This window comes from Thalia democratica, chromosome 2, assembly GCF_965202585.1.
Source record: "Thalia democratica chromosome 2, ktThaDemo2.hap1.1, whole genome shotgun sequence".
Taxonomy (NCBI): Eukaryota; Metazoa; Chordata; class Thaliacea; order Salpida; family Salpidae; genus Thalia; species Thalia democratica.
Genome location: NC_139166.1, coordinates 74289653 through 74317314, shown reverse-complemented (window position 1 = coordinate 74317314; position 27662 = coordinate 74289653). Strand labels below are relative to the sequence as shown.

General features: G+C 26.4%; 1 protein-coding gene across 1 annotated transcript; it reads right to left on the bottom strand.

Annotated features, from left to right (window-relative positions):
* On the bottom strand, positions 1-26944 carry LOC145828939 (uncharacterized). Its single transcript, XM_082936684.1, has 12 exons — positions 26829-26944; positions 23717-23792; positions 19299-19492; positions 18077-18204; positions 16037-16117; positions 11381-11744; positions 10140-10421; positions 5151-5396; positions 4445-4566; positions 2438-2637; positions 1231-1240; positions 1-193 (listed from the first exon to the last, which is right to left on the bottom strand). The coding sequence occupies exons 1-12, from the start codon at positions 26910-26912 to the stop codon at positions 1-3; spliced, it is 1980 nt and encodes a 659-aa protein (XP_082792810.1). The 5' UTR covers positions 26913-26944.
* Between the last annotated feature and the right edge of the window lie 718 nt (positions 26945-27662).

Genomic DNA, 27662 nt, shown 5'->3' with positions numbered 1-27662 from the left:
CTAATAGTAGTTGACGTACTTCATCTCCTGCACCTTGTGGAGCGTCTCCAGAATCTTGGCCGCCTTCCGCTCCTCCTTGATCACCCGGAGCGCCTCCCGCTTCAGCGCCTCGTTGTCCTCCTTCTGATTCCGCTGCTCCCTCGACTTCCGCCTCAGCCAGCACTGGTACGCCTTCCGGCACTGCTCCTTGTCTCTATTTGGGGGATTTTTTCTTTATATTTTTAGTTGCAAGATTTGTTTTGCTTGTTTGAAATGGAAGTTCTAACTTTAGTTTGAAAAAAAAATGTTAAAGCTATACTGTTTTTGCCTTGAATTTTGTAAAAAAAAATAGGAATCTACGGTAAAGCTATCTTTTAAAACTGCTAAATCTCTGTTTAACTTCATTAATGAACTTTGAAAGTAAAGTAACATAATTTTTTAATGATTATAACAATTAATGCAAATAATATTAATATAAATACAAAACATAGCTAAAACTCATTTCTTGTTATGTATTTAAACAAACTAAAAAAATATGTGCAAAGATTTTATATTTAAGTAAAACACTAGTAGACCCTCTAAAAGCAAATATTCTTCGTTCGGTCTAACTTAATAGTAATTAGTTGGTTGTTTTTGAACTTATGAAATATTTTTTTATTTATTAATTTTGTTAAAGAAAGAAGTAAAAGTTTTTAGAGACCAAACAACAAAAAAACGAAAAGTTATTATCTAAATATATCAAAGTTAAGAAAATATGTTTTGCTTATTGAAGCTTTGACATAGATTTAACTAAAAAATAATACTTTTTATTTCAATTTTTTTTTTGAAATCTCAAAGTTAGTCGTATTAAAAACTTCAAAACGAAATAGTAGTATGCTAAAAATACTATATGCACACTTAAACTATTATGCAATATGCACATAATGTGCAAAAACAAAACTATTATGAATTATATGTTTTTTACGCATTTTAGATTATTATTACTGGTCAAGAAGTTATAAAACTTATTCTGTTATAGCAAAACAAAAGTACGCTTGAAAAAAAAGCTTTTTCTAATTTGTTATTTTTTGCTTTGGAAAAAACCTATACACACTAGCATGCTGTATTTATATGTACAAACTGCGTATTTAACAGTATTTAGTACATCCTAGTTACTAAAACAATGTAAATTTAATAAAAATTTGACACTTAAAACTTGTATTTTTACCTAGACTATCTACTTACGCTAGTTAAATGAAGTTTATTGCTAACAATAAGTACGCTTTACAAATGGGTTTTAGTTATTACAGTTTATTGTGGTATTTTAAATAAGTTAAACAAACTTTAGTTATGGTAAAAAAAAAATAAAAAAAGTAAAACTTAAGCTCACTAGACTGACAATATCTACTTACAAATGTTCACATGTATCAGTGTTTTCCTGAAACTTTTACGTAGCAAAACTGTACCTGTCGGACGCCTGACTAAAACAATAACAATTGAAACATAACAAAAATCTTAAGCATAACAAAAAACTTAGAATATATCAATGAAAAACGATTCTCCTAAACACTTTTGCTGGTAGCTCTGTCATAATTCATAATTGCCTATCACTGTTATTTTTTACCTCATACTAGACTTTTATATCAATAGAACTTTAGAGTTAAAAAAAACCTTATTAATTACTGTATTAAACATTTTAAAAGCAGTTAAATGTTTAAAAAAATTTCAAGTTTTAAAATTTTTATTTTAGAATAGCTTATAAGGTGGTTTTGAAAAGTTGCAAAGTAACAAGTTAAAAAATACCTTATACTAGCAAAAAAAAAAACATAAATTAGTATAAAAAGTGTGACTTTATTTAAAAATTGTGCAAGTACAAAAAACTATAATAGTTAGTATAACAATAAATGAAAAGATCATTATTTAACGTGATTAAATTGCTAATTAGATTGAAACATATAGGTAAACGAAAGCACAGTTAACATCGAACAAATCTAAATCACAGTAACAAAACATTAGTTTTACATCAGAAAAACTTTTAGTACTTTTTTGCAAATAGAAAAAAAAAATTCAGTCTTCGAAAAACAAAAAAAAATTGTTGTAAATTACATACCGAAATAAGTGTAGTATAAACACAAAAATAAAAAGAAACAACATTTGGTCAAAACTTTTAGTGCATATTTTACAAACAGTAAAAATTCAACAATTAAAAACACCTTAAGGTTCCGCTTGAAAATAAAAACAAAGAATTTTTTATAGAAAAAGATTGAGTTAATTTAATTGCTTAAAAAAGTATGCTTATCTAAACGTTTACAAGAAAAAATCACGAAAAATTGACACAAAACTATTCTTGAGGTTAAAAGTTTAGACAGTACACAAAATATTTTCAATTCATTTTATTTTATTGTGTGTACCATTAAACGGTGCAAATACTAGAGATCTGTAAAAAGATCTTTTTAGAAATCTTCTCTCCCCAATCAACAGTGGTAGTAGTAGGCGTCGATGTATTTCAGGTCGGACGCCATCTGGATCTGCTCGAGCATCTTCCTCGCCTTCCTCTCCTTCCTCATGATCCGGTTGCTCTCCCTCCTCAGCAGCTCGTCCTGCTCCCGCTGCAGCCTCATCTCCGCGTCCTTCCTCCGCAGCCAGCACCTGAACGCCCGGTTGGCCTCCCCCTTCGTTCTAGAGATAAAAGGAGAAATGGATTTTGGGTATTTTTCCCTAAAAGCTATCCTGATTTTAGAGAAAATTTTATCCTGTTGTTTTACTTATGGATCCTTAGAATCTCAGAAAAGAGTTTTTTTTGTATTGAAAATTATATTTTTTTCTGTTTTTGTAGAAAATATTGACAATTTAGCACACTTTTCAGCCTGCTGTTTTTATTACTTGTTTGCTTTTCAGGAACAAAGCTGTACTAGTTAAAATTACCTTGATTTTTGTTCGAGACCTGATTTGCAGATAAAGTTTTAAAATGCTGGAAGTTTATAGTCGAAATTACTGAGCTTTGAGTGCGAAAATTCACCTGCTGTTTTAATTTCAAGTTCAAAGTGCCTCTTACTTTTATTTGTGAATCTTGCTGGTTAAAAATTTGATTAAGTTTACATTTAAAGCCGCTTAATTTTGTAAGATTCAAGGTAGTTAATGTTTTTCAAAACTGACGGTTATACTGGTACATAGTAAATTTTATTATGTTTTCTTGTTAGAAGCCATAGTACATAAGTTAGATTAACTTCGTATACATTAAAAAGGAAGAAAATTGAACATTTAAACGTTTATTGAACAAAATATATTGATGAAAATGTACAGTTTTAGATTGAATATTTTTCGAAATTTTATTTGTAACATACTTTTGAATATATTCTCGAAATAAAATTAAACATGGTTAAATGTTTTAAGCGTATAAGTTTTAGGCTCAATTGAAATTATAATTAAAATCCATTAATGCAATTGCATAACAGTATTTGATGCTAAGTTAATTATTAAAACTTAACACAACAGCTCTTAAAGTTGCTTTTACGTGTTTTTGAGTACTTTTCAAACCGGTTCTTTTGTGGAATTTACCGAAAAATTCATTTAATAACCTTAATTGCCCTTGAGAAATACGAGTGTAAATTGACGTAAATGTATATATCAAGGGCTCTTTATCATTGTTTAATTTCATAAGTTTACAAGTTTTCATGCATTGTTACAAGTTATGCAAAACTTGCCTTGTTGCAATATGCATTAAAACGGAAGTGAGCGTTTAACCGCAAATCGAATGCATAAAAAGCTGCAATACATAATTGAAGAACAAAACTTTATGAAAATTGTAAAAAATGTTTTCATTAGTTTAAAACTTCTTAACGAAGCTGATTATAGTTTATGTTTACTACCTTTAACTATTATAATTGTTGAAAATTAACTAACTTTTTTTTAAAGCGACCAATTTAAATAGATAAAATTTTAAAAATAAGTTTATTAATTTAAAGAGGAATATTTAAGCGTAACATTAAATTGTATAAATTTTTAGAAACCAAATAAGAAATTTTAATTTAGGCTGTATAAGTTGAGAAAACTTTGTATTTGTAGCGACTAAAACACATAAATCTAAGTAAAAACCTCCAGTTTGTGTGATAGTCTTGATTAGTATTTGTATAGACTCTTAAAGGCCTGCCCTGCGTAGTTTTTCGATATTTCGTAACAAAGTTTTTTGAATACTTATTTTTTTAAATTGTATACAATTGCATAGAAGTTAAAATGCGATTACACTTTTATATTGAAAAATATCTTCACGAGAACTAAATATTTTTCCCCTCTCGCCTCACTTTGTGCTGCCTGACATGTGAAATTTGACCGAACATTCAGTATTCTTGTTGTAAGTTTCAAAGCTGCTTAGAGCAGCACTAACACCAACTTCTCGCTTCATTTCATTTTATTACCGCCCAAAGCGCGTTTTGCCTTTTTTAAGTTTTAAATAATAAGTTTTCAACTTAAACTTCAACTCCCTCACCTCACTTTGTACTGTCTCTCCTCTTCCTCCTGATACTCCTCAAAAGCTTTCTGCTGCTTCCTCCCCACAGCCACCTTCATCCTGTACCACCGCTCGTACGCCTTCGCCGATTCGCTCGGGTCCTGTGGAGTTTTTGTATTAAACAACATGTTTTTTAATTTGTACTAGGTTTTTACAGTTTGAGGTCAAGTACTATTTTTTATCATTATAAAGTCTGACGAACAACAAAATCATCAAATGTGTTGTTGTTTTTATTTTTGTTTCATTCACCGAAAGCTCCAACCTTTTATTTCTAAAATACAGCTGTATAAAAAGTTATGTTAATTTAAATAGCCAGGTCGAATTTTATGGTCTAAAAGATATGCTTGTGTACATATGGTTATAAATGAATATTTAAAATTACATATTCATTTTTTTTAACAAGCTAGGCCCCTCATCCCAACCTAAAATTTGAACGGAAAATCAGTAAAACTATTTCAAACTACTTTAATTTTAAGAAGAAAATTATAATAAAATATTGAATGGAAGTTCAAGAGCTTTGTTTTTTAATTTAAAGCTAATGTGCTGATTTATTATGATTTTTTGTTAATATATCTTATAAAAACTAAACCTTGCTCTAATTACTTTTTAATGTACAAACTGTAAACTTTATTTACTTTGAAAAATATCAAAAAAAAAACAGTTACTACTTTATATCTATTTTTACCTTTTCGGCGGCTTTCCTTTTCTCCTCCTCGTCGTTCTTGATCATGAGCTTCTGGAGCTTGATCTCCTCATCCTTCCGCGCCTTCCAAGCCTTCCACGCCTCCGCGGACGCTTGCTTCTTCGCCTCCTCTTCCGCGCGCATCTTCTCCTCCTCTTCCTTCTCTTTCTGCTTCTTCGCCGCCGCCCGCTTCTTCATGACCTCCTTCATCTCCGGAGAGTACACGAACGTCTGCTGGTTCGACTTTCTCTGTGGAGAGGTAAAAAATTGTTGTTATTTTGTGCCTTAAGAATATTTTTTTTTTTTTCCATTTTCCAATTCTACCAGACAACAGAGATTATAAACTTTTGTTTGTTTATTTTGTCTTAAAGACTACTTTCTAATCTTTTTTCATGCTTTTACAGACAAAAAGTTTATAATTTTTCTAGTATGCTAAATGTTCGTTTGTTGTAAGTAACTTTTTTCTTTACTCCTTTGAATCTAAAAACTTTTGTAACATCAAGTAAAGATTTGAATAATTTAGGACACATTGTTTTCTTTTTCAATAAATTTTAGTCTACAACATTACTTTAAGTCGCTTATGGAGCTATTATTTTTGAATTTTTTTTTATTTTAAAAGACTTTCTTGTGGAGAGAGTTTTGTGTTTTAACTTGTGATTAATAACAATTGTTGAATTGGAGGACAAAATTCTTAAATTGTATATATTTTCTTGGTTAGTTTATAAAAAATGTGTATTTTATTTGGTTTGTAAAGTTTGTTTCCAAAACAAGTACCGTTTGATGTTTTATAAGCTGTAAACAGTCAAGTAAGTTTGAAATATATGGAAACGTGTTTTACTTTGCTGTTTTTTTATTGATAAAAGTTTTTATATTAAAACAAAGCTTTAATGAATTCAACACAAAGCCCTGGACAAAACGTTAAAAGGTATCCGTGGTGTGCAACTCAATAACCGAAAGGTTCTTTGTGCACAAGGTCCTTGGATCAAATATTTTGGGCCTATTTTTTTTCTCGTTCAAAAAACTATAACTTTTTATTGTTTAACTCTGAGCAAACTTTTCAAGGACAATGACTGTAAGGCAAAAATTTAGAATATATATTTAAGAATAAAGTAATTATATTGATAATGGTGATATAAAATGACAGGGTAAAAGAGTCATAAAACACAACTAATACTTTTTTGAAATAAGTTTTATTTTAAGTCAGTTTAGTTTAAACAATTTAAAAGCGGCTTACTTTGGTATATTTGATTTTGCTAAAAACATAACAACTGTATGTACCAGTAAAAATTTACATATAAGTTTATTAGATCATTAAACACCTTAACAGCAATTAAGTATTTAAAGTACACATGAATATTCAAACAAATGTGTGAAAATAATTCACAGTTTTGAACCGACTTTAGTTGTATTACTTCTCATATAGTTAAGTATTTTCTAAACCAAACAGTAAAACTACAGAACTTTGATAAACAGAAGATACTTTAATAACACAAGTAAAAGTTTTAGAACAAATTTTATTAAATATTATATGTACATAGAACTAAATTCGATTTGGAATTTGTTTGATTATATTATAATCATACTATAAAACGGTCTCTTTCTATAAAATTAGACTGTACCAAAAGCACAATGTACACCCTTTGAATCAAATAATATTTTAGAATATTTATAAAAGTCAACATTAGTATTCGGCATTTAATATATATTTGATAACTTAGTAACACTGATTTAGTGTATCTTTATCTTTGCTGATAAGTTTGCCAACACTATTAAGTACATTTAATTTAATAATCATTTCTACTTTCTTACTTAATATAACTCATCAATTTCTTTCAAATAAATTTCATGCTCTTCTTATGTAATGGTAAAACTACTTATAAAAGTAAAGTATTTAAGCTTTAGCTTAAAATGTTTAATCTCTTTCAAGGACTCATAAATGAGTTTTGTAGTGTAACCAACACTTTACAAACAATGTTATTTCAATAAAGCTTTTTTTTTTTAAAGTTAGATTTTTATATGCTCAATAACTAACATTTTAAAAAGCAAACAAATAAAACGTTTTCATATTGAAGTGCATGTTCTTTAAAACTTTAACAAAAGTTTCTTGGAAAGTATCGGACTATATGATTTAGTTATATAGAGGTAATTTACAAAAATTTTAAATAAAGCTCAATACAGTACTAGTAAACTATAACAAATAATATTAGGTATATTAATTTAATCAAAAAAATTGAAATAGCTTTGATAAATCATTCAATGTTTTAGTTTGATTAATTTTATTAACGTAATTAATACTTAGTTAATTTTAAGATAGGTATATGTTTTAATCTAAGTATACTGGACAGTAAACTATACAGCTATTTATATACAAAATTTCAAAAGCAATTTTAAATGTTCCTTTTATGAAAAAATGTAAAAGATAATACTAGCATAGTCAGTAAAACTAAAGATTCAAATAAGTAAATAAATATAGTAGATGACATTGAAATAGCTTCTTTAAAATTCAAAGCTGGTTTTTTACATTTGTTTAGAACTTCAAAAAAGTCTCAAGAAAAGTTTAAACTTTACATACATCCTATTTAACCAGTCGTATTAAAAAATTTGGTGATTTTTTTTCTTGTGAATGTATTTTTTTAACAGATAAATACTCTAGTTTACAATCGTTTTTATTTAAAACGTAAGGAATATTGTTAAATTAGTTATTACCGTTATTATAACTATATTTGCATGTCCGAATGATTTAATTTTAAATCGCCTTTTACAAGAAAAAAAGTTTATTCTAAAGTATGTACAGTACTTTTTAAACAGGATTCAGTATCTACAAAATACATAATTCTTTTAGCTTTTGTAGATATGATGTTATTATATGTTGTTATTTAAATGTATATGATGAAAAGTACAATTTGTGTCAACAACCTTTACAATAAAGCTAACATCCTTTTAAAGATGCGTTATAAAATTGTAAAAATTGGTAAAGTAACAAAATTAAATCAAGTTATTAGTTGGTTTTAGTCTTTTTATAACTAGCTATCTATAAATATCTAGTTTGTGAAATGTTACAATGAAAAACTGTGCAAACCATGCTTTACCCTAATATACAATACTTTTTTTTCTCCAAGGCTCTTCAACTAAACTACATTTTAAGCTTTCAACAAGTTAAGCAACAGGTCATCTCTTATAAAAAACCTAAGACCCTTAGTGTATTAGTTTTATTTGTAAAAATTGTATAAAAACAATTATTACAATTATTACATTACTTGCTTACGGTTAACAAAAAAGAACTACATTATTTATCAATTGACAGTTTAAAATGCATAAAATAAAATGGCATAGAGACTTGTTTGGTTTTAAAAATTTTTCTTGTAAAACAATGTTACAATGAATTTTTAAAATTAAAATACCTTTATAAAACTTGTAAAAAGCTGCTCCGTTTATTACTAAGTTGATATTTAAAATGATGGTTAAGCAAATGTTTGTACTTACTTATAATGTGAAAACGGTTGATTAAATTTGAAGAAAACTTAAAACACCTTTTTGTTTTAGTATTTAAACAAAAAGCATAATTTTTCACAAAATTATTATTTTTCTTTAATTTTAGAAAACAAATTGCGAAAAACATAACTTTCATTTACAGACATTTATACTCTAACAATTTCCATACTTTAAAAGTATAATAGTGTTAATCACAATAAACAATAATCATTCTTATGTTAAAGAACATTAAAGTTGTTAAAACAAAAGTTTTAGAGAATGTAAGCATAACAATTAAACATATAAAACATTCAACAAATAAAGCAACCTCAGTTTCAATATAAATAATTTCATTTAGTACAAAGGGTTTAAATTTAAGTTAATAAATAAGTAGTTTAAATATTTGTATTTTGGTATTCAAGTTTTACTATTAACATTCTGAAATTATTAGATTAAAAATTAGTAATTGTTATTTATATTATTCTAAAACAGTGTTACTTTGACTTTTTAGACCTCATTAAAATTTTGTTATATAAGTTTGGACGTTGCTAAATGTTAAAAAGTAGTAACAAAACTAACATTAGGCTCAGCAGGTTCAGCCATATTTTTTGTATTTTCTATATTTTTATAGTTTGCGTTTCTTGAACAAAAATATCAATGAGATAATAAAAACATTATAGGTCTTTCTTGCTTCTATGAAATTGTAATATTTTTACTCTTAAGTTGATTAAGACTATTTTAGCTTTTAATTATGACGTAATATGTGGGAAAAACTATTTCATTTAAAAAGCTTTCTTGTTCAAAACAATCTTGCTATTAAAAGTACTTGAATTCGCATTTATATGATTTGTTTTCATTGTACTTTGTTTTAGTACAAAGGTCGGCCTGCATTATAATTAATCAATTAGATTGTCCTGGAAAAAGTTGCTCGCAGGCCACAGTTATTAAAAAAATACTGCATTAATTAATAAAAATAGTGTTTCAAACTAAAGTTTGACAATATAAATAATAAAAGAGGACTATTTGTAATTATTTATTAAATGTTAGCACTAACTGAAAGTTTTTATCAAAAAACCTAACTTAATTAGTATAAATTAGTGTGTTATACGCAAAAAATTCTTCGCGGGCGGCAATTTTTCTACCCCTGAGAAGTGATTAGTATATAAGTAATTAGAAACACATAGAAAGTTTACTTTAAGTGTTACAGAAGCCAAGGTTTTTAACGAAACTTTAAAAAAAATTGTAGTAGACCTCTATTTTTTAAATATTACAATCTTTTCAAGAGAATAATTGTGCTAAACCAGTTAAATAAGTTTCTCACATTAAGTTTTTTGAATTAGTTCTAAGCCCAGTTTTTGAGGTTTTGCGTGTTTAATAGAAATACAAGTTTTGTAGTGTTAAACAACTTCAGAATTGAATATTTACAGAATGTAAAGCTCAAATTTGTACTTAGCTTGTCGATATCATGCGTTTACATTATTATTAAAAAATAAAACTTTTATACACCAAACAAAAACTAACCTTAAATTTTCGGTGCTCGAAAGCATTGTAGTGTGCTGATTTAGGTCTAGACTTGGGAGGTTTTGGAGTATGCTTCTTAACAGGAGCAGAAGTAGGTCTAAAATCTTTCTCTTCGCTTACTTGTACCTCTTTCGCAGGGCTACTTTTTTCTCCACAGCTGACTACTTCTGACAAGTCTGGCTTCTTGTTTGAACTGTTGTTGGTGTTTTTCAGGGGAGGTAGAATGGCCTCTAACTCGCGAAGTTCTACCAGCTGGAACTTTCCATCTCTCTCTACGAGCACCTTTGAGAACAAAAATATGTAAACATTTTATTTCATTATGTTGCAATTTGTTAAAAAAAAAACAAATACTTTTGTATAAGTTATATCATTTTTCTAGTTGAACAAGTAAAACTAGTATTATAAATTTACCATCTAATGAATAATATTAAAGCGATTATGTGCAAAAAACCACTAGTTCTTAACAAATCGTTAACACCAAACAATAAATTATAGTTCCTTACCAGAAAAAGATAGTTTCATGTATCTAATTTTGTTATACTTTTGTATACTAAACATAATACGCAAAATGTAAAATTATTAGTACATCAATTCATTAATAAAAATGGGTGCTAATTGTTTTCAAACCTAACTTTTGAAAGAAAACTCTTTTTTGTAAAGTATTAACACTAAGTACAAAAAAGCTTTGAAAGATAACATCAAAAATCAGGTTTGAAAGTTTACAATTTGTCATAAAATAAATAAGCCAACACCAAGATTAAAAAATAAATAACAACTTTTTTGTTTGAAATGAAAGTTATAGAAAACTTGGCTACTACAGACTAATACTTTACAGTGGCAATAAAATTAAAATGTCTAATAATGTTATGAACCAAACTAATAAATAGACTCTTCTAAAAAAAAACTTTTATAAACTTTACTTTTTACTCCCTCAAAAATTAAACAATTTATTAGATATAAATGTTTTTAAACACTATCCTTTTTTATATCTGTTTTGTTTTTAATTTTTAAATAGATCTGTTAGAAAAAGATATCGATTTAGCCTTCAAGTATAAATAAATCAATATCATACTTTATTACAAATATAAAAAATCAAATAAAGAGACTAATCATTTTTTTATTTTAACATATCAAATTTTAATATTAATAATCTTCTATAATGTTTTAAAAATAGTTAAATTAAAAAAAAACATCTAAGATTGTACGACTTAAATGTAAAGTTGATATTTTTTTAAATATACCTTCTCTGTCTTTTTGACTTTCGTTCCATCAATTTCCAGTGTGCTGACATCACTGATCGCTGGTGAATGAGACCTTATGACGCCATTATGGGTACTATCAACGTCTTTTGTTTCTTTTTCGGTGCTTTTCTTTTCATCAGTAGTTTCTTGATGAGTACTTTCCACGTCCTTTGTGACAACACTCTCGGTGCTTTTCTTTTCATCAGTGACGTCGCTATGATTGCTTGTTGCTTTGTCTATGACATCACTGTCAGCGCTTTTCACTACTTCATTCGTGACGTCGTCAAGTGTACTTTTAACTTCGTTTGTTACGTCACTGTGGTTGCTTGTTGTGTCATATTCTTTCTGTTCAGTGGTTTCAGACCTAAATAAAAACAACATAATTAAAATAAAAATAGTATATATTTATTCAACTTATTACTTTACAAGTTAAACTATACGTTATATTATTCCTGTTTTTTAGTTTAATTTATATAGGTCAAATCCTTAAACAATATTTTTTTGATTTTAATATTCCCATTGAAACAGACTATAGCTTTTTTAACTAGGTTTTTTTAAAAGTCTTTATTTTTTGCCTATGGTATATCTTTTTTCTTTGGAACATAAAAGCACAATTAAAAAAATATACTGTGGTTTACACTTAGAGAATATAAACTATTCAGTTCATTTTGACAATAATCGTTGAAACCTAACATAAAAGGAATAAATTGTAAATTTCAGTCAAGTTTGAAAAGATCTTATGACAAAAATAGAGCTTTAAATATTTAAAACAAAGTTTTAAATCACACTAAGGACTTTAGAGCATGCCAAAGCCCGATATAAATAATTCATGTTTCCGTCTCTCCAAAGTGTCAAATGGAAAAGCACCGCCGTTTGATTGAAAGCAAGTCATGTGTTTTGTTTAGCTGAAAAGAAGAAAAGCGCAACAAGCCATTGGCGTGTGTGACAACACAATTAACTTTCACCGCCGAACAATGAACCAGCAATAGAGCAAACAAAAAGAGTTGTTATAGTTACGACGCGCTGTCGTCAGTAGCTTTTATTTGCGCTTTTGTCAATTTTGCGTTCTTATTCAAGTGTGCTTGCGCGCTTTAAATGATTTTTATGTAGATACTTTGCTTGTGGTCTTTTACATGTTTTTGTAGTAGATAAAACCAGTGAATTTAAACCCTTTGATGTCGTATGATCTTAGAATGTAAAGCCTTAAGAATAATAAAGAACCAATATTAAAATTAGTATACACCAAAGTTTTAAATAAAAGTTAAATTGTAACATATTGCCAACTAGGTTTATGTTTTGCAAATTACCAACAGTTAAGTAACCAAACTATTGTAGAAAGTATACTTAAAAAAGGTGATACAAAAAAGCTGAGTCAAAAGCTTTTTTTCATAATTTTAAGCATTACCTCAAGGGCTTTAATGGGTTATGAATGTTTAATTAATGTATGATTTTGAATGCTTACTTTTTTTCGAAAAAAGTAACTGCAATAATTCTGACATCTTAATAATTACATTTAGAACTTTAATTTTGAGGCGCTGTAAAACACTTTATAACCTTGTACAGTAACGTTTATCAAATATGAAAGTATTAAGATAAAGCTTAAGCAAACAGAATATCACCATAATTAAGCTTGACGATTGCATATTTAAAGCCTACAGCTTTAAGTTGATGATAGTTTTAACTAAACATTTAAGCCTGTTTTTTTGCTCCTACAACTTAATAAAATTAGAACTTAAGCTAGGTCTTTTGATTTGCTGCTTAAGGAACAGAAACTGTTTAAAAAGTTTTGTAAGTTCTAATTTCAACTTCTGGAAATCTTATTTTTTTGCAAAACAAAAATAGCTTACCAATATTAGTACATACTTTCATCAAAGTTTATTATACTTGTAAAAACACAATAAAGGCACTTGAAACGTTCAAGAAATGTAAATAACTCTAATAATTATAGTTTTGTTTGCTTAGTTTTACTCTCTATCTTTTTCCCTAGAAAGGTTAAAATCTTTTTTTAGCGTTGAACATTTTTTTAAATCGAGTAACTTAAGAACTTATTTCAATAATATAAACAAATTAAAAATGTTTGAATTTAAAGTAAAGTCTATTTGAAAATTTTTACTTTTAGCAACTAATTTACTTTTGTAAAATAAGGTCTTATAAATAAACTTTAAATGTAATATTCTGGAGAAAGTGTAACTTTCATACAATTTTTGACTCCAAGAAAACCTTAAATATTAAAAAAATATATATATATGATAAGCGGTTTACCTAAGAGATAAATTATATGAGTAACTTTGTTTTCAATTTAATTTTTTATTCTTATAAATAATAAAGTTAGTGAACTAACTGATAATAATGTAAAAAGTAAGATTATTAATTATTGTTAAAATGGTCTGTAAAACTTATCGTAAAATAAAAGCGTCAATAAAAAAATTCTTTATTCTTTTGATTAATAACTCGCAAGTTAATAAAACTCTAAGTACGTAAGGGATTTTTCCTATGGCAGATAAATAATAAGATGATAAAAAAATAATATTATTCTGCTTTTAAAAAAATATTTTATTTTGTCAAATTTCCTTGCCAGTAAAGCTTAAATAACTTTTTCTCTCAGATTCAGCTAAAAATCGTATAAAACTAAAAATGTTTTTTAAATATTTTTATGTAAAAAAATCAATAAGTAAAATAACATATCTGAGTAAAAATTTTGAATCAAATCTTAAATTGAAAACTTTAACTATGACAAAACAAATTGTATTCCTTTTTAGCTACCATCTCAGTAAACAGTACATGGATACAGTTAATAATACGTTTAGCTGCTCATAAAGAGTTAATACTAAGAAACCGTAGTTTATTAAAGTAGCATTCGGTACTTTTTAATAAAGATTTTATCAAGTTAAAAAAATAAACTACTTAAAAATTATTAAGTAGTTACCAAAAAGTCCATTTTAAAGACTAATTAAAAGTTAGTGAGATCTTTGTTAATGAAACTCTATTTCATTACTAGTTTTAAACCATTTTTAAAACAATAATGGATGAGAAAGGGCGGTTTTGATTACAAAATCAGTTTTCAAAAAGATCCAATAAAGTGTGCACAAACTTTTTTAGCAGTCTACTTTACACAGTTTCTAAAAAGTTAGAAAATACTGATAACATTCTTTTTTATATGTTTAATTTCTAATAAAATGTTTGTTAAAACGTTTTTAAGAATCTTAAACACAAAATATGCAAGTTCTTAAAATGGACAGCAAAATCACTACTCTACGTCTAACAGGTTGTTTTATAGAAAGGTTTTTATATCATTTAATTATAGTCTAGTTCATGTAAAATCTAGTCTGTTTACTTTACAGCATATGTAAATTTTACTGTATTTTGTGTGATTAGTTTTTATATTATACAGTAAAACTTTAAATAACAGTTCTTTTTCGAATTTAAAAGCAAAATATTAGATTTAGTATGTATTAAACTAAAAAATTTATTCACTTTTTTTACAAAAAAATCAGATTTTAAAATTTTACGTATACAATATCAAAATATTTTTTTTATAAAGTAATTCAAAAATTTTTTTTTTTATTTCAGTAATTAATCTATGTAGAAATGTATAGTTTGTATATATAAAAACTAGTGTATTACAAAATGGTAATTTGGAAATTTTTGTTTTCAGTTTTAAGTACTGTCAACAATTTTGAAACAACTGTTTATAAAAAAGCTAATGTATCACTTGATTTAACCTTTCAAAATTACGAAGCTACTGATAGTTTTTGAAACATTCTAATACTAACTGAATTAAAGACTAAAATATAATTTAAACAGCTTTTGTTATAAATTTTTAAATCTTTAATTGTAAATTGATGAAAAAGTTTATGAGAAAAACTTTCTAAATAAACTATTTGAGATTTTATTTTATCAGATTTTAATTATAATACAATGCTTCACCCAATAACGTTTTTTTTTTTTCACTTACAAAATATATTTCATACAAATAAAAATAATGTTTTAAAAGATGTGATAAAATAAAATCTCGAAAACTTGTCTCCTTGTGGTTACATAAGCTGAGAACTACCACTGTTCTGTTTAGGACTAAAGTACAATAAAAAGTTAATTTAAAACCAAACAACTACTTCTAAACACAAAAATTAATTATAAGTCAAACACTAGAGTGCAAATATTTGTGTGAAACAAACAAAACTCTAAATTACGATGTTTTATTACGACAAAATCACATAAATCACACATCGTGACGCAATAATGCAAAGCGCTCTCGTACAAATGTATTAGCAGTATTTTTGTGTTTCAAGAGCGTTTGTATAGTACAAATAAAAAAAGTGTCACAAGTACATAAATTTATAAAATAAGATATAATAAATAAAAACAGTGCATTGATTTTTGAAATATCGAGAGACGTCTAAAAAGTTTATAACAAAAAAAAAGGAAAAATCATATAAATATAAGTTAGATTTAAAAACTAAACTTCCTTTAAAAGAAAATAATTTTAAAGAAAAAAAATACTTAGAAAATAAATTAAAATAAAAAAACATTTAAAAAGCTTAAGTTGTAAAAGCAGACTATTGACTATAAATTAATTACTTTCTACGTTTCAAACAATAAACTCCTACCAAAGCAAGCACAGAACAAACTAGTAACAAATACTTCTTTCCAACATACTTATCATTTTTTTCGAATTTGTTTTCTTCTTCTTGAGGCAAATCTTCGGTGAACAGAACTTTGCGCTCGGGTGTTTCAGCTCTAAAAAATAAAAGTACTAAAATAAACACACATTAGCAAAATATAAACTATAAAATAACTTGGCTACTGAACTTACTTTTATAAGAATCCAATTTTTTTTTTTTCAACAGACAACCTAAAGTATTGCCTTTAAAAAAGATTTTCAGTAGTTAAAGTATGAAATTAAAACATAAAGTTTATTATGTACATACATAAAACTATTGTATAAATGTGGAGAAACCTGAAACTTTTAAAATGATAATTTTTGAAGTGAGGGTTTAAAACTTTACACAATGTTATTTTATATCTATTTTTTAAATTTAAATTAGATAAAACAAAATTAGCAAATGCAAAAACTTGTACTACTTACTTCTAGGTTTTTTAAAGTAGAATTATTTTTGTACCTTAAAAAATTTTAGGTATAAAAATACTTTCAGTGGTACAAAATTACTAAAAAGATACTGCAATGCTACTTTGCATGAGTTCTATAACAAATAAAGCTTTGAAAAAACAAACATTTGAAAAATAATAGATTTTCTTAAACAAAAACATTTAAACTTCATTATTTGCATATAATTTTTTTTAAGGTTCGAGGTATTTTTTCAAAAATTACCAAGTTCCAGGTTTGAAGGTAAAACTCATTCTAAAAAATAAAGAAATGTGTATAAACAACCTTCTAAAAAAACTATTTACAGGGTTGTCACTCGTTTTTTCAAAAAATGTTTCCAAGTTTTCCAACAGACCAATTTTTGGGTCTACTTTTAGTTTAAATTTAAGGTAAGAAACTGTTTTAAATAGTATAAAACACTGAAAAGATACTGTAAAGCTACTTTAATTTTTTTTTTAATAAAAAAAAAAATTTGATGATGACAAAATATATTTACTTATATCATAGATTTTTTGAGTCATATAAAATTTTACTACTGAACATGTGAAAATTGTTTAAATTCCAGGTTTTTTTAGTGATTTTTGTTCAAAATTTCAGTTTTTTTTTTCAAAATTTCCCAATTTCCAGGTTTATCCGGGACTCCAGGTAAAGTAGCAACCCTGTACTTAAAAAAAAAAAAGAAACTTCTGCAAAAAAAAAAAACAAATTAAGTATTATTTTCACTAGGTTTAAACTCCAACAATAAATTAAAAACATAAAGCTTAATCTATCTGAATAAAATTTACACAAATAATTTACAAACATTAATAGTTAGTTAACAGTTAATAATTAAATGTACAAAACGAAACAACCAACTTATAAGACACAAAAAATTTCAACTAGTTTTCAACATTGGTCTGACACATCAACTTAGAAATGAACTTCCGAAACACGCTTTGGTTTCTAAATCAAAACATACTGTGTTAAACAACTAAACTGTCTACAAAATAACTTTTGCTTGCTTTTAAAATTGAGTCAAATGTAATAAAGTTATTAAAATTTTCAAACATATCTCAATTTAATAACCGGTTAAAAACATAATTCTATATGTAAACTATTGTACAGAGTGTATATAAAGCTTTATTTCAGTTTAATGACTAGAACAGTCATATAACTAAAATAGAAATCTAACAACAAAACTAAAACTTCCGTAAAAAAGCTAACTTAGTATTTTCTTTACTTGAATTCTTTTTTGAAATCTGTCTACTACCGCTGGCTCTGAATATATTTTTTTATAATTATGTAAACTGTTGCAAAGATGATAATAATTTGCATTAACAAAAACTATTAAATTTTAACATTGAATAATGCTTTGAAGTCTTTTTTTAATTTAGTCAAAGTTTATTTCTACTAAATTTAAATATAATCTAAGTCAGTAATGTAAAATAAAAAAACAAAATAAATTGTACAAAACTTGAAAAAGTTTATTTTGTATAACAGTGATAGTTTTGTTTAAACTGATTGAAATTTTTTTGAGTTTGGAGAGGAAAAGACACTTTTTTATATTTTTATTATTTACATAAATAATTAAATAAAAATTATTTTATTCAAACCTGGCATTGTCGTCACTGCTCGTCCCTGCTTCTTCCTCGTCTTTCTTGAATTCCACCAGTTTCGGCTTGAACAGCACTTTTCTCCTCCGCGACGGAGTTTCCTCTGTACTCTTCAGTTCCTCGTTGGCCTGTTTCGAACAACCACAATGTAAATTTTCAATAATGTGACATATTTAAGTTGAAAGCTTTAAGTAAAAAAACTGAAATATATCTACAAAAGAGTTATTTTAGGTAGGATAATTATTTTATATGTTAAACCCAAAAAGGAATATTTGAAAAGAAAACTGTAATATATTAATCATGGTTGCCACTGATCAAGCTGAGAAAATTTATCAAGCTCTTATAACTTACATTTTAAATTTATACAACTTTAAAAAAAATTATAAAGAGGTAAAGTATACACATTAACTTGTTACATAAAATACTAAACTAACTGCTTAATTATAAAGAATTCAATTATTTAAACAAAATACACTTAATACACAAAATTCGAAAATTATGCTATATAAACTTTTGTGTATATATCACAGTTTCACTATGGAAGTGTCCTTGCTACAGATCATCAATACTAAAAAGCTTACAAAATCTGCTTGTTCAAGTAGGGTAGTTGTTCAATATGTAAAATTTTTGTAAATAATATTTTAGTAATTTATACCTGATGAAAGCATTGGAAATAAAATTAAATACTTTTGTAAATATCTAGGAAAATTTTGGAATTTTTTTTCGACTTTTATAAGACTTTTAATAAATTTTTGCCATTTGAAGGCTTTGGAAAACAAGGAATTTTGTAAATTTAAACTGACAAAATCTGACTTTTTTTTTAATTTTACCAAATTTCCTGACTTTTTTTCAAAACACCCCATTTTTTCCTGACTTTTGTAATTTTTTAAAATTTTTCCTGACTTTTCCTGAACGAGTGGCAACTCTGATTAATGTTCTATAAAAATAAATTATCAAAATAAATAGTTGAAGGAGATCAAAAAAAAGTTTGTTAAAATATGACAACAAGAATTCAGTCAAAAAAAAAATAACAGCAAAATGCTTAAGTAATGTTTAAAAACCATCAAAAACAATTAAAAAATTATAAATTAGAAAATTACCTTGTCTTTGCTAAAATAGTTGCCTATCAAAAACAACAAACATCCGGTATAAAAATAAACATCCGTACAAAAACAAATCTTATTAGCATGACAATAATAACAACATTGCAAATATTTCAAACCTCCTTCATTTTTTCCTGCACGGAGTAGTTGTCGGCCTCCGTCTCGATGATGTTCCGCATCGTGTTCTCCTCCAGCTCCATCTTTTCCTCCTCCGTCCTCATCTGGTCCAGCTCGTAGTCCGCGTCCGCGTCGTCCTCGAACTCGTCCTGCGAGTAATCGTACGGGTTGTACTCATCTTGCCCCTCCTTCGCTCCTGTGTGTGTTAATGAATTTTTAATAAGCTTCGTAATAATCTTCTTTCCCTTCTACAAGTTATTATTCAGGGAGCTCTGTATTAATCAGATTTTAATCAAAAAGTGTTTTGGTTTTAATCATAAAAAATCAATTTTGGTCTTAAAGGGTCTACTGTAAATGGGTTTTTAGCTCAAACTCATTTGCAAGTAATCGGTGTTTTGGATTTTCTTTGTTGGTGCAACTTTTGACTTGGAGAGTTTTGATTTAGCCAGATTAAAGACTTTAGGACCGATCATCAATGGATATGAGTCTTATATGCACAAAGGTGGGACACTTTTGCACGAAGGGTCAAATATGTATGAAGACAATTTTGCACAAAAAGTCACTTTTGCACAAGGGACATTTTCAAAAGAAGACACTTTTGCTAGGGTTGGTAAACCTTTTTTTTTTCAACTTAAATTTATATTTTTTTTATTGTCACTCAAACCCCTAACCCTTACCCTTGGTCAATACTTTTTTTTTGTTTTTAATACGTTATTTGTTTTTTTTTTTTTTTAATAATAAATTTTATTAGGTAATTTTTTTTATCACTGTTACCCCTAACCTTTACCCTCTGTAAATAAATTTTTTTAGCAATGAATCTTTTTATTTTTTTCTACTTTTTAGTTTTATTTCTTTTTATTCTTGTGCAAAAATGACTCTTTGTGCAAAAGTGACCGTCTGTGTAAAAGTGAATCTTGGTGCAAAAATTTCCTTATGTGCAAAAGTGTAGCTTTGTGTATATTTGACCCTTTCCAATCATGGTCTGCTGCAAAAGACTTCTTGGTAGTCTAAGGACTGTATGATTTTTTTTTCTCTTCTGTGAATTAGCTTAGGGTAGGACTACCCAAAATTATTTTCACAGTTTCTTACTTGGCATAAATTTAAAAATAAATGACCTCCTCAATGAGTTATCACCCATTTACTAGTAATTACCCATATACTTTTTGGGTCCATGATAGCCAAAATTACCTCCTGGGGGGCAATACCTCCCACTGGAGTTTTATAATTACTGGAGTTTACTATAAGGTGTCTTATTTTAAGTAGAGTATATTTAAGTCTTTTTGTTTCATCAAAAACGTCCTAAAGGTACTTAAAAAAGTTTTAGCTTAACTCTAACCGGGGAGGGTTCATACAAAGATGTTTCAGTTATTTTTAGGACACTTGAAATATTGTATTAACTTACATTACATGCTGAATTTTACAGTTGAATAAAAAAAAGTTATAATGCATTTTTCCTTACAAATCAACAAACACTTTCTAAAGACTTTAAGCCAATTGCTCAAGAAATGAGGATTAAATAAATTTCTAGTGAATTATTAAAGTAAAAATATTTCTTCCTAACACGTTTGTAATGAACATTTTTTCTATACTGGTAATATATAAATAGTAAATTTTATCTTCTGTTTTACAAAAGCATTTTATACTATACAACATGAGCTTTCAAACAAAGTCTATGTTAGAACCTGTCTTCTCCTTCATTTTTTGAGCTAGAGACCTCAAACTTTTAGGAAACGTTCCTTTTGTATTTTAAAAATATTTGAATGTTGGAATTTTAAAATATCAAAATTAAAATTTTAAATAAAAAAACAAAAAACAGGTGGTTTTTTTTATAAAAATTTTGTTTTGCAAAAATAAAATAATCCTGTATTCAATCTTTTTAAAATTTAATAATAGACTTTCTGTGAAAACTTGAAGATGATTGCTTAAAAAATTAATGAGGAGATAGATTTTTAATGAAATGGTCTTTTTTCCCCTTTTTAGTTTGTGCCTTCCATTGAAAACTATTGAGGTCACTGAATTTGATTACTTTTATTTCAAAAACTACTATGAACTTTTTCAAGCGGTTAAAAATTTCTGTTAACTCAGATAAAACTCTATAAATTAAGATCAACTTTCAAAAATCAAGGTGGACCCCCTATGACCTTAACTTAATTGCATTTAGCCTGAATTTTAACTTAGTTATCATTTTATTTGTCCTTTTTATAACTACACTTGAAACTATTATTTACCTGCAATTTTTTTTTTGATTTAATCAAAGATAAAACTTTCCAAAATTAGATCATGCTACACCCAATATGGCCTTAACTTAATTGCATTTAACTTGAATTGTAACCTAGTTATAGTTCTATTTGTCCTTTTAATAACTACACTTGAAACAATTATTAGGCTGCATTTTTTTGATCTTTTCAAATAAAAAGCTTTTCAAAATTAGATCAGTTAAGTGAAGTTTGTTTTCATTATTTTATTTACTCTTTTTTAAATTATATTTTGTGATTTATTGTGTCAAGTTATTTTTGGAATTTTTTTTTTTTTTTTTGAAAGCAAAAATTAAAGAATTTAGCTAGTTATTATAACATCTTTTGATACAAGTAGCCTTGTGCCAATAATTAGTTAAATTAAAACATTTACTAAACTTTATTTCTTAAAAAGGATGAAAGAATATTTCAAAAGATGAAAGTAATAATAGAAAACTTAATAAAAAACCAATTATTTTGCTACATAGTTAACAAGATAGGAAATAACTACTCTTATTATAATTTTTTTTAAGTAAGTGCTGTGTAATTAAACATTATGATAATATGATATTTAAAGTTACATAATTTAGATAAAGGTAGAAGTTTCAACTGAGTTTTAAAATTGTCTTGATAAATTAAAAATTTAACATAAATTTTTAAAATTGAATATCAATATATATTGTCGGGTAGTAGACCTTATGTTTAAAAGAAAATAAAAATCTGTTATTACATTTAAAAAAGCTGTTTTTTAATTAGAGAAGAAAAGTCAAACGAAGCAACTTTATAGTATAAGCAGCAATGATACAAACAAAAGTGAACCCTGTTTTACAGATTTATACCAAAAGTATACTTTATATAGCATAAAGAGCAATTTAAATTTTTTTTTAGCCCTTTGTGCTAAATGTAATTTTACATTTATATTAATTAACACAATGCCATTCAGCTATATAAATATACTACTAAATTATAAAAGTACTATGCATCAAAAATTGTAAAACAATCAATGCCATGTAAAGTAATGCATCTTTCCGGGTTGCCAAATTTTTTTGACAAACTTCTTCCCAGCTTTTAAAGGTACACATTTTTGGGTCTATTCTTAGTTTAAAGTTAAGTTTAAGGTAAAAAACTGTATTAAATAGTATAAAAACATTGAAAAGATACTGTAAAGCTACTTTAAATATGTTTTTAATAAAAAATATTTTAATGATAACAAAAAAATATTAGTTATAGGATGATTTTTTGAGTAAAATTAAAAGTCTATTACTGAACATCTGAAAAATGTTTAAATTCCAGGTTTATTTTTTAGAGACTTTTGTTCAAAATTCCAGGTTTTTTTTTTAATTTTTCAATTCCAAGTTTTGCCAGTTATTTTGCCTAAATTGTCAAATTCCAGGTTTTTCCAGGTAAAGTGGCAATTCTTTTTCATCTATATGGTAGATTTTTCATGTCAAATTTAATCTATACTACTAAACATGTAAAAATTGTTTAAAAATCCAGTTTTTTCCAAGTTAATTAGTGATTTTGTTCAAAATTCAAGCTTATTTGGCAACCCTGTTCTTCATATGCTCCTCTAAAGTTTGATTGTTGAATGTTAACTGTTTTAATTTTGAATGTAAAATAAGTCATCCGGAACGCAATTATATAAGAAATGTTATCATTATTGTAAGATAAATGTTCTTGATAAGCAGTAGAGACTGAGAATTAGACCCTTATTACTTAATAAAAACAGCATTCAAAATTACTAAGGTATCTATATGGGTGAAAAATAAGAAGTATTATAAACAATACTTAATTGTTTAAGAGTTCTTTTAACATTTTATAGTTGTCACATAAGTTATAGTTTTCAAAGAATCTTTCACTTTACCTTTAATTGTTCTTAAGTTTTATTTAATTACATCAGGTTTATAACAGTAACTTATATTTCTGAAGTAGAGGTTTTATATTAGTGTTTTTCGGTTCTTTTTTATAGTAGATAACATTTTTCAAACTGTCCTGTCTGATTTACATAAAGTGGTATCTAGTATTTATAAGATAGTAATTAAATAAGGTAGAGTTTAATTATGAAGAGTAGTACAAATAAATTGAGTATACTAACACACATACCTTACAGCCAAATTCTGATTTTTTTTTCCTACTTATGAAAGAAAAAGTAGTTGAATTATTAGAATTAAATGTTTTAAACTCACCATTTTTTTCTTCACTTTCTAAAGTTTGTGAACTTGAAACTGATTCATCTGACTTTAAGTTTTCCACTGATGCTTTCTGCAATAAATAAAACAAATAAAAATATATTTCAAGAAAATCTACAATAATTTTAGCTCAAAATTTTAAACTATTGTGATATATTTAATCATAATATTATATTTAATATTATATCACAATAATTAATTATGATTTTATTATATATTTATTATATGATTACTACCACATAATATTATGATATTAAGGGCATAGGGGGTCCACCTTGATTTTTACAAGAAGATCTTATTTGATAGAGTTTTATCTGAGCTTTAAGACATTTTTAACCTCTTAAAAAAAAATCAAAGTATTATTTAAGATATGAGCAAAGTCAGTGACCTCAATAGTTTCCTAAAGGAAGGCGCAAACTAAAAATGCAAAAAAAGACCATTTCACTAAATATCTATCTCCTTCTTCATTTTTTAAGCAATCTTCTTCAAATTTTCACAGAAAGTATATTACTAAATTTCAAAGAGATTGAATGCAGGATTTTTTTTCAATTTTTAATATTTTCAAAATTTCAACAGTCAAAGTCTTCTAAATTACAAAAGGAACGTTTCCTGAAAGTTTGAGGTCTCTAGCTCAAAAAATGAAGGAGGAGATAGGTTTTTAGTGATTCTTTAAATTTCCAAGAAAATTGACCCCGAAAAATTGGCAGTCCATACGTTTGTATGGGAAACTTTTAATAAAAATTACAATATCTCAAAAGTTAAATAAGATTTTTTAATTCTATAAAAACTGGCTTGTAGTTTGTATTTTAAGCTTTCATTTAATATACAATGTTATTTTTAGTAAAAAAATGTTGGACCCCCCTATACCCTTAAATATTATGATAGTTATAACATAATAACATATTTCAGGGAAATTTTAAGATACTTTAAAAAATCTCAGGGATTTTTTTTTCCTAGATCTAGAATGAGATTTAGTTAATCCAGTTTTAAAATTTTGTTCAAAACAATTAACTTTGTTTATTTTTAAGTACTTGTTTAGAAAGTTTTAAGCCTTCCGGCTAGTACTTAGATATTCTTAGAATTAGCATTGTAATAGTTTATTAACTTGTAACATTTTTAAGGATTTGAAAAACATCAGGGAAACTCAGGTAAGTTTAAGGTAACTCAGGAAAGTTTAAGGTTACTCAGGAAGTTTTTAGTCACTCAGGGAAGACTTTTTGACCCAAAGAGTGGCAACCTTGCCCTGAACATGTGTCATGGCCCTCAAGGGGAAAACTTTGGGAAACTCTACTATAGTGGTTAATATTTAGTATTAATTAATATTTCAGCTATAAGGACTGAAAGTATAGACTAATGCATAAAAAAAGGGTGCACAACTATTCAAATTCAGACAATTCAAATTCAAACAATTCAAATTAAAAAAAAATTGAAAGGGCCACAAATAAGCAAATAATGTATATTTGTTAAATATAAAAAATACGTATACCGGTCATATTAATATCTACAGGACATTTTTATTTTTGCAAAAATTAAATACTTTTTGATATACGTCTTAAAGAAAGTAAAAAACATAGTTATTTTTAGTAATTTTAAAATATCTTAGATAATACTAAAAAATTTTTTTAAAGTGGCTTGTAGATATTAATAAGATCTACACATGTATTTTTTATTTCATTCAAGCTTATAACAATTATTGCGATATAGTCTTTTAAATATTTTTTTAAGAATTTGAATTGTCAGAATTTGAGTTGTTTGAATTTGAATTGTTATGTAACCATGAAAAAACAACAATAACTAGTATGAAATTTAAGAGCTCTATATATTTTGATAAAACTCATTGAAAAAACTAATAGCTTTTATTGTCCAAGTTACTGAGGTTAAACTAAATTAAATTTAATAAAACAGAAGTTGCCACTCTTTGATTCAAACAAAACTGTCCAGAGTCACAAGAAACTGTCAAAAAACTTAGTCACCATGAATTTTTTCAAATACTTAAAAAACAAAAACAATTTAAAAAACATTTGAAGCTCATAAAAAACCAAGTTCTTTTACAAAATTTGTATTAAAATAATAAAATATTGAATCTAAATCAACTAAATTTCATTCAAAATCTAAAAAATTCTAGCCTGAGATTTTTAAAAGTGTTTAAACTTAACAAAACTACCTTGAGTTAGTCTGTGTTAAAAAAATATTAACATCCTGAGCTATACAAAGTCATCCTGAGATTTCCAAAAACTTTAAATACCCTGAGTGGCCAGAGTGTGTAGCAACCCTGCTAAAATCTTAAAAAACAACACCAATACTTTCAATAATGTCAAATAAAAAATTATTTGATATTTCAAAGCTTGCTTTCAGGCAAATCTTTTCTTTTCATATAAATGATTTTAAAAAGGTAAGATTAAACAAAACATGTTAATTTAAAAAGCATATACTAAATGATAATACCTTCTGAAAAAGCTTTTATTTGGCACTACCAATGTTTCACTGCTAAGGTACAATAATAAAAGGACAATCTAAAGTACATAATGTATACAGAGATAGGAAGGTTATTAGGTTTGTTTAATGATAAGCAGCTCTTTAGGTAAAACCATATTATAATTGCTCACGTTTGTCTGCAAATTATTATAAACTATCTCAGTGGTCGGCAGCATTTTAAAAAGTTCAGGCAAATTTTCACATAAAAAATTACTTGCAGGCCTTATTTATTAGAAAAAAGTCTTGGTGGGCCACAGTTTTTCTGAAATATATCTAGAAATCAATAAAAAAATTACTCTAAAAAAAAACAAAAATGAGGTAAAATAAGCAATAAAAACGCACTACTGATGATTTCTTACTAAATTAAAAGCCCAATTGCTAGTTTATACCACAAAAATTTTTAATTTTTTAAATTTTTTAAAGAAAACTAGCTAGAGACTTTTATAGTCTAATATATTTAAAAAATGACACAGAAGGCCAAATAAAAATCCAGAACACCATTAAACAAACACTTACAAAATTATAATTTTAAACTGAAAACCCTTAACAGCAAACATATCACTGTAAAAAAGCTTCTAGAACACCTTTATTTACAATTAATTTTAAGATATCATTCAGGAATTTTAGCTCAAACCTTCTCATCTTTTTCTGGCTGCATTTCTTTTGTTTTTGTCAACCAATCTAAATCTGAATCCCAGGACTGTGTCTGAACTACCATGCTGGGCTTGGAAACATTTTATTGCAACTTCTGAAAAATATTTGAACTATTTAATATAAAATTGTTGGGCTAAAATCTACTGGACAAATGTTAATTTCTACACGATAGTAATATCTTAAACAACTTCAGCTTGAAAACATATGAATTTCAAATTGTAAGACTTATAATTTTGACTTTTTTGATAAAGCTATTAAGAAATGTGTTGTTCAAGTTAATTCTGTTACAAAGAAATGTTTAACACTATTAGAGATCTTCAGTTATAATTAAGTTCTTATTCAAATATAACTTGTAATATATAAAATAACTTCATTTTTGTTTATTACTTAACATTAAAGCACGGTTGGATTAAAAATATTTTATTAAAATGCAACTTCTGTACTTGTTCACATGAAAATATATTGTTAAATACTACTTAGTGTTGTTAATATCTACAAATAATAATAAATACACACTCAAAAATATTTTAAGCAATTAAAATATAGGCAATTAAAAAAATACCCTTTATTTAAAATTATTGTAAGAAATAAATTTTAGAGGACTTAAGGATGGAGTGTAACTTTTTTTTGTCAAAAATTGTGAAATCTAGTGAAATTTTTAGTTTAAAAAAAAGAATGCAATGAAACGTTGAGGTGCTAAGGTTTGTATTAAAAACTTTAAAAAAAAATTATTCCAAAGTTCCCAATCTCTTGGATTTCTCTGGATAATTGCAATTTGACAAATAACACTAGATTTCCTTAGTTTAAGTGCTTC

Excerpts from the sequence above, each read along its gene's own strand:
- LOC145828939 (XM_082936684.1), bottom strand. The coding sequence starts at position 26,912 with ATGGTAGTTCAGACACAGTCCTGGGATTCAGATTTAGATTGGTTGACA. Across the intron at positions 16,118-18,076 it reads AGCAGTGACGACAATGCCAG|AGCTGAAACACCCGAGCGCA; the intron begins GTTTGAATAAAA and ends TTTATTTTTTAG. Across the intron at positions 2,638-4,444 it reads GAGAGACAGTACAAAGTGAG|AACGAAGGGGGAGGCCAACC; the intron begins GTGAGGGAGTTG and ends TTTTATCTCTAG.